We start from the raw sequence: 12,842 nt of genomic DNA, 5'->3' as shown, positions 1-12,842 counted from the left end.
CTCCCAGCTTTCTCCATTGTTTTATCTTCAACCTTACAACCTGTCTTGCTCTAGGCCTTTTTCTCTTGCTTCTCTGCTCTATCTCCAATATATGAGTCTTCACCATACCAGAAATCTCATCTAGAGATGTTTCATCAGGATCATAGTTGTCGCTTATTGATGTGACTTTCAAGTCCCACTTTTCAGGGAGTGCAAGAAGAAACTTTAAGTTAGAATCTTATGGATCATATTCTTTACCAACCAGTGACAAGTCATTTATCAAATTTTAAAACATGTCATAGATCTTAATCAAGGACATATCAGCTTTTGGTTCAAAGTGTTCATACTCCTAAGTGAGTATTATCCTTCTGTTCTTCTTGATAACAGTAGTGCCTTGACACTTGACCTCCAAAGTGTCTCAATTCCTTGGAAGTTTTGCATCCAATCACCTATTGGACATGACACTATCAAGATTGCTATGCAAAAAATGTCTGACTTTTGCATCTTTCATAATTGATGAGTAATCCTCAGGAGTATAGTCCTTTTTGTCCTTGTCAACCATCTTATCTTCTTGACCAGGGACACCAACAACCACCTTCATGGGCCTGTGAGATCCATCATAAATCATGTTCAGATATTCAGGATTTGTTGCTTCTAGACACATGGCCATCTTCACTTTCCACATTGGATATTCACGAATCTTCAAGATTAGAACCTTGATAGCCTCATATCTGCTCATGTATGACTGATTTGGTTTGTGGCTGGTGGTGGGGGATTTTGTTGAGTTTCTTTGTCTGCCATTGATAATTGTTTTTAAACTGTTTGTGTATCAACAACAAGCCTGATACCAATTGTTAGGCCTTAAATCAACTGTAGAGGGGGTGTGAATACAGTTTAAACAATCAAATCGAATTAATAAACTCAACAAAAAGAACAATTTTATATTAATAGATAAAAACTGATTACAAAACTCTCTCAAAGGATTAACAAATATACTTGAGAGTTGCTAGGTTATATGAATGATATATCAATTCGAACCAACACATATAGTGTAAACCTAACATGTGCTTATATACTACACATCTACACAATCAATCTAAAAGATATGTTACAATTAAATACGGAATCCTAATATGTATTCATTTATTGATTGCTATAATAAGTAAAGTCCTACACCGATATATCTCTGCAAATATACACTACTGAAAGTTTGGTTAATAGCCATCGGTTTTTGACTGATGTCTAAATACTTTTTCGACCGATGTCTTTGTGGGTGATGTTAAAAATCACCACCTTAGACATCGTTTTCTGGCCGATGTCTAAGATCATATTAGACATCACATTTTTAATAATTTATGATGTTTATTGATCCTTTTTGCTTATAACCAATATGAGTTTTAATCTTATATCGCTATATTAATAGTATTAGAGGTACTTGAACATATAGCTTACATAGTATAAATCTACAAAAATATCATTTTTAGAAAACAAACTGATGTGTAAATATATCTTAAACATCATTACTCTTCATGGATATCAATGTCTAAATGTAATATAGACATCAGTTGAAACTGATGTTTAATTATATTTAAAACATCGGTTTTGTTTAGCCAAAGTGATGTACAATATCATATTAGACATCAGTTTTCTGTATCTATCTGATATCTTATTCAATTATTAGGCATCAGTTTTGCTTTAAAAACTGATGATTAATTATTATTTAGACATCACTAATAATGCATTAAAATTACCAAAACTAAATCACATTATAAAATAACTAAATTTGAATTTTTGATTAACAAAATAAATCCAACATTCTTACATTATTGAGTAAGTAAGGATGACTTGCTCTATATGAGCCTAGATCCCAATACAAAATTTTATTACATTATTTGCAAAACCAAACAAATAAAACTATTTTCTAAAACAAGTCACTTGTAATGTATCCATGAATACCCTTGATCTTTAGTCACCTATATATGGACAAATTTATCGCGTGGGTAGATCTCAACATCTTAAAACCTTGAAGCTGCGAAATGACATATAAAAGTAATCAAAATAGAGAAAGGGATATGGTATTTTACACATATGCGCAGATATAAATTTTTTCTTACAAAATGGTAGAACAAAAATAATAACAGGATACAAGGATCATCATCCTTTACATGTTAATCTCTTTTGATAGTTGATCAAAATGAGAGAGTAAGTATACACATTCTCTATTGATATTTTTGCGGATAAGTGGATATTGGCAATATTTTACTGGGACCATCTGAGGTCAGTAATTTTAAGCAAGAAACAAAATATAGTACTATTAGAAAACAACAACATCACAAGTGTGTCAAACAAAATTTAGCAAGCAACATTTCCAATATCCACTTATTCACAACCAATCAAATATTACTAATCTTATAATTACACATTACTAATTATAATCACATCAATTTTTTATAATTAGTTGTAAATAAATCACCAAAATCTCAATTAATGTTGTCATACAAAAAATAATGAATAAATCAAAGAACTGTGAAAGACGCCACCACCGGGTTATGTACTTGACTATTTGCGTTATTTCATAACAGAAACGGGAAGACAATACACACACTAAATTGTTAATCTGGACAGTAGGTGGGGCTACTATTGTAATTTATATAATGACTTTTGATGAATGTACAAGGCATATTTATACTGACCATACATTCCCTATTGTCAAGAATAATATAAAGTTGTAAACCATATAGACTACACCTTGTTCAAAATTAAAATGTTTCCAAGATTGATAGTACCCCATTTATTTCAAATTTATAATTTCTCAAATGCTCTCCCCATTTGCCAGTATCAGCCCTTGCTTCTTTCGCTCTCTTTTTTGCTTAGTCATCAACAAAGCCTGAAAGGTAAAGGTACAAGAAGGCGGACATAATTTCAATAAGTGACACTCATAATACCGAAAATGAAAAAGGGGATCCAAGGGGAAAAGAACATAATCTTAAAATTGAAAAATCAATTACACATTCAGACTTCATGAATTGAAAATATAGTTAAGTCTTCTTTTATTTATTTTTTAATGTGTTAACACCTATTTGGGAAACCAGATATAAAAGAAAAAGCTACATCTTACATGTCAGTTTCGGTCAGTACTTAGTAGACATATCTATCCTGGATTTCCTAAGCAACAGTTTCATTCATATTCCATTACCGGAAAAATTAATGAAGTACATATTTAATAGCTGAATTCAGATACCTCCATTATAAAACTAGACTACTTTCTTTGATGCACTAAGTCCTGCAGCTGGCCATTACACAAAGTATCTGAACAATATAACATCAGTCAGCAGAATATTAGTCCTCATAATGTGAAATTAATATGAATGTATTTTAATATTTGCAAGTAAAGATCCAACTCTTCTTTCCATTTCAAAATTAAGGACAAAACGATACCCTACATTATAACTGAAAAATGTGGAAGTTTAGGTGGAATTTTATAATGACTAATGACAAAAAAATATATAATAAGTAATAACCTATGAGTTTTGGTTAGTGTTTATCCCACTTCACTTGGTCAAAAAGGGTTAAAGGTTCACGCTGCAGTAGATACTTGTGTGACTTTATGTATTTAACTTGGTAATATTAATATATATATATATATACACACATTTAAAACTGTAAATGTATACGATTAATCGAACAACAAAAGAGAAACAAACCATGGATAAAAAAGAAAATGAAATATTTCCAATGCCAAATTTCAAAGTCTACAAATAATCACCAAAATATTTTCAGCTTACTAATGCAAACTAGGCCGACAAGTTATAACATCAATAATAATATTAATTCGAAATGAAATTAGGAGAAGACGACAGAGTTATATTGTTTATAACTTTCTTAAATCGATACCTATTACACACACTTGGTTAATTCAATGTATTTGTGCACTACGATCCTAGAAAACCTGAACCAACAAACTGCCAAAACATTTTATATAACTTAGTTAAAGATGTGACAGTTTGATTTTGTACTATTTGATTGCAATCTGACCTAAACAATCATGTTGAAATAACATTTAAGACTATATGACTTGCATATGCATTTATGTTTTGCAAAAGATCAAAACCCGAGATAATGCCTTCTCAGCAGTAGAGGCTACTTCTTGATACTGCCCATTTCTCTCATCTAAATTCTTATGCAATCTATATATCTCTTTCTCCATATCTTGAACCCTTATTTCCGCTTCTTGCAAAAAAAAACATAAATTTGCAATTCAGAAATAATTACGTATCCAACATCATCATAGAGATACATGCACTACACCATATATGGCCTCTCCCAACACCTTTTTTGGTGTTACAAGCAAAAATATTACCTTACATCCCCCAAAATTGGTCTACACTAACATATTTTTTTAACGTTATAGTAGAGATTAGAAAGTGTTATCATAGACATGAGCAAATTGCTATTGTAACATAAAAAAATGTTAGCATTGATATCAAAAAATGTGTTACCATAGAACTAAAATTTTAAGCAGTTCTTTTTGGGACCAAATTTTTGGGCGGCCCAAAATTATCTAATAGCCCGCTCATTTATTTTGTCCTAAATATCAAAAACACATCTGAAAAACAAACACAAACTCTCTCGTCACTCTCTCACGCATCAAAACACATACAAAAAATTGGGTTCAGAGCTATTGCAGAAGATAAATCAGGGTTCAGAGTCTTCTCATTTGGGTTATAGTTGTTAGGTTTGAGCTGGGATTAAAGTGAATTAGGGTTCAAAAATTGGGGCTTTTCTCAATCGGGTTTAGGGTTTGAGTAATTGGGGCTTTCTTTTCAATCGAGCTTTTATTCTAGTTCTATTCAACATTTAGTCAGGTATGCCCTTATTTTCTTCTCTTATTTTCTTATAATAATGGTTTGATTTATGTGATTTTATTTTTCTTGTATGCTTTTAGTTATCATGTTTAAGGGTTTGTAAGTTTGTGTTGTATCTTTTTATCATCACTGTAAGAATGCATCTTTGTTTACTTGTCTTGTTCTTCATGTATTTGCCTGGTCGGGTATGTGATTTTTCCTGGTCGGGCTTGTATGTTTGTGTTTTGATATAAAATAAATAAAAGTACCACTAACCTGTTACATATTAAAAAGAGTTTCATTTTTTCTGTAATACTGTAGTTGTTATAGCTAGTTTTATGGTTATAAAATTGAATCTTTATGATAATTAAATTTATGGTTTGATGGTTTTTTGTGTCATTGTTGTTATAGCTAGTTTTAAGGTATACCGACTGTATCTTATGGTGGTTGAATTAATGGGTTGTGTAATTGTTGTTATATCTAGTGTTATGGTATAAAGTTTGTTACTTAATAATAACTGGATTATTGTGGTTTGTTGGGTTGGTTTTGTAATTCTTGTTATATTTGATTTTGCAGGCTGAGCTTGGGAGGCCGAGTTCATTGAAACCTGATTAAGGAAAGGTTTTTATCAATGTAGCTTGTAGTTGCTTGATTGTTGGAAGGTCGTGATTCTTTTTTTTGAGTTAAATTATTTTGCTATTTCTTTGCTTATGGATTTAGTTTAAATGCCAAATAAATATTGTTAGTATTCTCAATTTCAAACCTATTGTTATAACTGTTCTCATGATTAATGGTCCGCTGTTTTTTCTTCTTGTTAATTAATAGTTAAGACTTACACACCAATTTTCATATATGGAGGCTTGAACCGTCAATTATGCAAGGGTAATGGGTAATTATTAGGCTAAAACCCCGGGTGAATAGTTAACTGTTTGGACAAATGTGGTATTTTTCATTTCTAATATTTTCACCACATTCTTTTAAGCATGTCCAATATGAATCGTTTACGCAGGGCAGAGGGGGTGAGAAATTGTCTTCAGAACTTTCAAGTGCTCTTTAGATATGTCTTCTGGGCGGAAAAAGTGGCCGCGCAGGTAGTTATTTGTAAATTCTGTGTACTTATGTTTGTAAAGCTATGCCTGATTCTGTACATTATATAATTCATATATCATATGGGTTATAAATTGTAATCTGATCCAGTTGAACAGTTATCATGGGTAGTTTGCTTCTGTTCTGACATCGTAATCGGGGGTAAATAAATTGATTGACATTAATGTATGATTAAGTGAGTGTATATTGAACTTCAAATTAATCCAGCAGGCTGTTAACTAAAAATTAAATATACTCATTTTTTGCTAATTTATATTTCCATTCTGCAGCTTCAAAGATGCCCTGCTTGCAATCCTAATTTCCAGCTACTTCAAGATCTTTTTCATCGACACAATGGTATAAATTTTGTAGTCCACATATATAGCATAAAACTGTTGCTTCTTCCTTTCTAATCAAATTAACTTTTAGGTACTAACTAGCTCGTTATCTCTTATTTTTTTATGTTAAATTCTGTAGATATGGGAATTTCCTTCTTCCGTGCTTTACATCAATGACATAATTTGTGTTTTTATGTGGAGTCTTGATTAAAGTTTGTATTTTTATATGTAGTCTAGATTAAAGTTTGTATTTTTATGTGTTGTTTTGATTAAAGTTTGTATTTTATGTGTGAATCAGTTCCTACACCAGTAATTGAGCTTAAAACAGAATCAAGAAACTCAAAATCTATTTCAGTGAAGAATTTGTTTGAAATCGTTGATGATGACCTGTTGGTATTGAATAACAATTTACAGTCAGTGAGTATATGATATATGTTCATTTTATGCCTTGAATTCTAGTCCTGCACTGTACTCTTGTGATATTACCATTGGGTCTTGGCAATTATACTTAATTATTTGCTTTCAAGAGAACCACTAAGCATTATATATTTTTCCAATGATGCTCATATGGTTAATGAAAAGGAATGTATTTAGCTGTTTCTAGATCATCCTGATGATTTGTCCAGTTTTTAGTTATCAGTTACTTGTCAGGCTACATTCCTTTTTAAGAGGAAAAGTCTAAGAATTCCGAATTGATGCCACCAAGGTTAGAAATAGTTTGATGCGGTAATTGTTTGGCCTAACGCGATGAGGAAACATATATTCTGAATATAAAGAGAGACCAGGGAAAATGTTCATATGTTTCTCTTTCTAGTCAGGATGTTATTTAAATAGCAATCTGATGCAATTGATTTTGTGGCAGGGTATAGCAAAATCTGTCGGAGACTGATTTTTTAATCGAACAGATGTCAAATTAATTGATTGTCCATATCCCTGTGACAAAACCTGCCATAATCTTATGTTCAGTTGCGCATAGTAATACCATTCCTTTAGATTTTTTCTCGTTTAATTAGAAAAGTTTGTTTTCCTATGTTTCAAAAAAAACCACAAGTACCAGTTTAAGCTTAATAGCTAAAAGGCTTAAGCACATTGCTCCCCTTTATATATTTGTATGTGATTGTTGTAATTTTTAGCTAGAACTGTAGTGAGGGAGGGTTTGACAAATCTTGTGTGCTGGTGATATAATATATAAACCAACATCTTTGTTATTGAAACTTTACGATATTAAATAAAATAATGCTTCCTCCAGAGTAGTTTCAGTCAATTAGTGTCCCCTTAGCATTGATTGTTCATCCTATTAGCATTACAGCTAAGGAAGGATATGCTATGCTACTAATCTGGCAGAAAATAGTATACATAAAGAAAACACTTGGCAGAAAAGTTAAAGATTCCAAGTTCTGTAGCTTTTACTAAGGGACAGTTTTTTCATAATTTAATAGCATCTTAATCTAGTATCAATGCTCTATGGCCTGCAGGCTTTGCAGTTTATGCAGGAGAACCCGGTTCATAAATTGAAGTTTCTTTTGAATCTGCTGGTCGAAAATTGCCTATTTCTTATCTTGAACGAATCAAGGAAGAATTTACCAAGAGATATGCTGGTGGTAAAGCTGCAACAGCTGTTGCAGATAGTTTTAACAAAGAATTTGGGTAATTAACTCTGCTTTCTGAATGTTTATCTTTCTCTTTCTACAAGTAGTTATCTATTACATATTATTTCTTTATAAATATAGGCCACAGTAGAAACAACAGATTAGTATTATGTGGATCGTCCAGAAGAGATCAGTAAGCTTGCAAAGGTGAAAGCCCAAGTTTAAGAGGTGAAAGAGTTTCTAATCTGCACGTGAAAGTGGTATTGATTATAACTAGTACATTGGTGGCTTTTGGATGGAATTAATTAGAAATTTTGTTATTTTGGTTGTTTGAACTTTGTATTTGTTGGTATGAACTTGTACTGTTATCAACAGTTCCCAAGTTCAAATATGTATTCAGGTTTTAATGTTGCAAATTGATTCAGATTTTATTACATTTTGAAAATTAACAAGTGCAACCAATTGATATTTTAAGAGTGTTACAGTAAATGCAAGAGTGTTTTTAAAAAAAGTGTGACAATAAGCTAAAAACCTGTTACTAAAATAATTTAATTGTTGTAGAATATTTGTGTTACAATAGAAAAAAAGGTGCTGCAAAAGAGTTTATTGTAACACGCTTTGTAGTGTTACTAAAGGTTTACGTACGTTGCAGTAGATCTGTGGTTACACCTTTATTTTGTAACCATAGATACTGAAAGTGTAACCACATGGGTTCTTTTGTTACATTTATAGCTATGTTACCAAAGGGTCAAAAAATATTACCATAGACCCTTATTGTAGCACGAGCAAATCCAACACCACGAAAATTTTAAAAAGTGTAACCATAACCCAATTTTTTGCTTTAGGTAACACTTTTTGACCATTTTTATACTTTTTTTTGGGTGTTGCTAGAGGTCAAATAGGGTATAGTGATGGCTTTCAAAATGGTAGAATTAAAAAAACCAAAATTGAAATTGTTAGCACCGCGAGTTTCGATCTCCAAGGGTTAGACATACGATCGGCAGCCAGACCCAAGAGTTCGAGTAACAAAGATCACGTCAAAATGGTTTGAAAACAATATAAACATTTCAGCAACAATACATACTAATACAATCAAGCAGATTCATAAAAATTAGGATTTCAAGTTAAAAAAATTTTAATTTCTAAAATCCCCATTGGGGTTCAAACAAAGTGAGGTTTTACATTCTTACCCAAATTAACTCGAACAAAATAATCGGAGTTTAGATCTTCGAGATTTAATTGAGCTTCAAAGCTTTGATTCATATAGTTTTGATTCAAATTCAAATAGCTTTAATTCAATATTAAGGTTAGCTTTCAGATTTCAAATCCAACTGACAAATCAAAAAAATTAAAAAAGAAGAAGTTATAAAGGCCATGGACAACCCTGAAATATGGTTGTTCTTGACACTTGAGCTGAGATTTTGCATGGGGTGGCTTTTACCAAGTTACCAGATGGCGAGGAAGGAAATTTGATCTCGTCTGTGTAGACTCGAGGTAAATTTACACAACTAAATTAATTATCACAATGTTAAATAGTATAAGATCTTGTTCAGGCCTTTCTGTACGTCCTTAAGATTTTAGAGTGACTGATTACTTAAAATGGTATCAGAGCTTGGTTTAGGGGGTGGTCTCGGGCTCGAGTCCTCCCAACCCCATTTATTTAATTTCAATTTTTATTATTGGTATAAGTATTTTTATTGGTTATATTTATTGTTGTCAATCATAACGAAATGTATCGTACGAATGAGGGGTAATGTTAAAGAGTATAAAATCATGTTCAACCTTCCCCAATGACCTTAAGGTTTTAGAGCGACTGGTTACTTAATATCCACTAGCAGCAACAACATTTGCAGCTACAACTTTGTAACTTTTTGGTAAACCTGTATCAAGAACTCGCCTAGATTAACAATTAATTAAGAATCATGCATGCTCTTTGTGTCTTCCTTCTTTTCTCTGTTTTCCTTCTATTGAATACTTAATGTATGCTTCCGTATATTGGTTAATTGAATTTTTGGAGTAGTCTAACTAATTGAATTTTTGGCTTGAAGCGTTAGCGACTTGGTTACCATCCATGACCAGGTATAATTTTTAAATTTACTAATGTGTTAGGTTTATATTTTACAGTTGTTCATATTTTCTTCCACTACTTTCGTGTGCATGCTTCTCAAAGTTATATATGTTCCATTAAAAGAATGAATGAGAAACAAGGGTTATCTAAAAAGTCTAGCCACCCTGCAGAATTTGTATGCAATATCATGACATAAATTGAGCCAGAGAGAGAACTTTTAGCATTATGTTATTATCACTGTAATGAAGATTAGGGAAGATGTGTGCCTCCTTTTTGAAATTTTCTTCAATATATATGTAATATTCTATTTTTTGGCTTTTAAATTTTTTCTTATGAATCTAATAATATTACCTTGTCACAGTTTAAATTATCAATGTATAGTATTTTAGAATTTTGGAGACTAGAACTAGAGGTTCAAGAGTTTCAGAACTATTACTCTTTAGGTATATACATACATATGAGTATAGATCGTACAAGAGGCCACGACAAGTTTCGCCACATCCTCTCAGAACTCAGAAGGCCCTCTCCCATGATTTTTTTTAATTATCTCATTACTTTCAGCTAGGTGGTTGTAGAATTTTTCTCTTGTAACTTCTAAATAAGAAAATTTGCAATAATTCAAGGTCCTATACTTCTATCTTTTATATCTTTGGGTTTTAGGATAAGCATGCCATGTTTTAAGTGATATTGGACAACATTATGCCTGAAATACGCGTGGAAATTAATATTTTAAATATTACTTTGTTCATTTATATTTCAAGTACTTTATTTTTTATAAGCGATAGAGTTTTCGACTAGAATATAATTATATAGTTCGGACTTGCAAGCAATTTAAATGTTATTTATGTTTTAGTTTGATATGGACGTATTATATATCCTGTTGTAGTCATTTAAGTATTGACCGTGCTATTAATTTGGAAATGTCTTTTTGGACTTGACTATAAGAGGATTGTGAATACCATTAACTTTTCTGGATTTTACAGTTATGCACGAGCATGTGTAGACCATCTAAGCTAAATTTTAGATGTGTTAGAGTTAGTTTAAATTTAAGGCATCTTAGGCATTTAGAAATGAGAAAACGCCTATATGTGTATTATATATGTGGATGAGGAAGTTTATGCAAACATTATTTTGTAGCATTTTTTCTAGAATCATCCGCGCTTCGTATTTTTTTGTGCAAATCAAAAGTATTTTGTGTAATTTGCAGATTATATATTTTTGTTATCAGTTAAGATCAGGTTTCAGTGAACAATCTTTGATAATACTCCACTGATGAACTCAGAAGAACAAAATTATTTTACAAAAGATGAAAAACAGCACAACATTACAAGAGAGAAAACTAAAACTAGAGAGAGAAAGTAAAAGTCTACATTGTCTAACTAACTAAGTAATTTCCATATTTTATAAATAAGTATCTCATCTATTTACAATTATGCCCCAAATCATAATTCTATTTTGTGATTGCTAATGTGGAAGTATCTGGAATGACAGTTGAAATGACAGCTGGAAGAGCATCACGACTCTGTAACTCAACACCCCCCTCAAGCTGGGATGGGAATGCACATACCAAGCTTGGACTTTAACTCATTGAAATGCAGATATGGTAATATCTTGGTTTAACAATTCAGCGAGATGATAAGTAGTCGGCAAGTACGATAGTTTGATAAGTCCTTCCAACACTTTATCATGAGTAAAATGATAATCGATATCAATATGCTTCGTACGTTCATGGAAGACAAGATTCTTCAAAATATGCATTGCATATTGATTGTCACAAAACAATGTAATAGGTTGGAGATTTGTAATACCAATGTCACCAAGTAAACGTACTAACCATGCAACCTCAGAAGCTACAACAACCATTGCACGATATTCGACTTCTGAGGAAGATTTGGAAATCATGGTTTATTTTTTTAATTTCTAACTAGTTGGAGAAGAACCAAGAAGCAGCAAATATCCAGAAACTGATCTCCTTGTGTTGGGGCATGTAGCCCAATCCGAATTAGAGTATGCATGTAAAGTTAAAGTATTTGATCCCTTAAGAAAAATTCTTTGACCTGCTGTACTCGCTACATAATGCAAGACATGTTGCAGAGCATCAAAATGATGGAGTTTGGGAGAATGTATGAATCGACTAAGGGTTCGCACATAATTTGATAGATCAGGCCGAGTATTGGTCAAGAAATTGAGTTTGCCAACAAGAGCTCGATAGAATGCTGGATCAGGAAAAGGCTCATCTGTGTCTGCATAAAGTTTTAAATTGAGGGGTAATGGTGTGGAAATTTTCTTAAATACCAATATACCAGAATTAACTAGAAGTTCCTTAGTAAACTTCGCATGTGTAAGAGCTATTCTAGAATCTTTATAACCAACCTCAAAGCCCAAGAAGAAATGCAGATAACCAAGGTCCTTAATACCAAAACATTTGTGAAGTTGTTCCTTGAATGCAGTAATATCAGCAAGATTGGTACCTGCAATAATGATGTCATCGACATATACAGCGGCAATGGTGATATCATTGCTAGTTAAACAAGGAGTAGTTGTTTTTTGATTGAACATAACCCTGACATTTCAATTTATGAAGCAGTTTGAAAAACCACTCTCGGCTGGCTTGTTTTGAATCGTAGATTGATTTCTTAATACGACATACTTTTTTTGAAGGATTTGGAATACCCTCTGGCATGGTCATGTAGACTTCATGTAATTCGTCATGAAAAAAGGCGTTATTAACATCAAGCTGAAAAATCTTCCATTTTTTACTAGCAGCAAGTGAGAGGATACTTCGAACAGTAGCCATCTTTATAACCGGGGAAACAATTTCGTGATAATCAATGCCATATTTTTTATTGAACCCTTTTGCCACAAGACGGGCCTTGAACCGTTCAATAGAGCCATCTGCTTTTAGCTTGGTTTTAAATACCCATTTATATCCAATAGG

General features: G+C 32.1%; 1 protein-coding gene across 2 annotated transcripts; it reads left to right on the top strand.

Moving 5' to 3' along the window:
• The first annotated feature begins 4,593 nt into the window (after positions 1 to 4,593).
• LOC141706264 (uncharacterized) lies at positions 4,594 to 8,256 on the top strand. Of its 2 annotated transcripts, none has more exons than XM_074509070.1 (6): positions 4,594 to 4,844; positions 5,400 to 5,485; positions 5,838 to 5,914; positions 6,200 to 6,266; positions 7,723 to 7,894; positions 7,978 to 8,256. In XM_074509070.1, exons 3-6 carry the CDS (start codon positions 5,883 to 5,885, stop codon positions 8,031 to 8,033), a joined length of 327 nt encoding a protein of 108 aa, XP_074365171.1. In that variant the 5' UTR covers positions 4,594 to 4,844; positions 5,400 to 5,485; positions 5,838 to 5,882; the 3' UTR covers positions 8,034 to 8,256. The 2 variants fall into 2 exon arrangements, with proteins under 2 accessions (XP_074365171.1, XP_074365170.1); XM_074509069.1 differs by having other exon boundaries at positions 5,833 to 5,914.
• Positions 8,257 to 12,842: the final 4,586 nt, after the last annotated feature.

This window comes from Apium graveolens, chromosome 2 (genome assembly GCF_009905375.1).
Source record: "Apium graveolens cultivar Ventura chromosome 2, ASM990537v1, whole genome shotgun sequence".
NCBI lineage: Eukaryota > Viridiplantae > Streptophyta > Magnoliopsida > Apiales > Apiaceae > Apium > Apium graveolens.
Note: the sequence above shows the minus strand (reverse complement) of the source record. Positions and strands in the feature narration are given on the sequence as shown.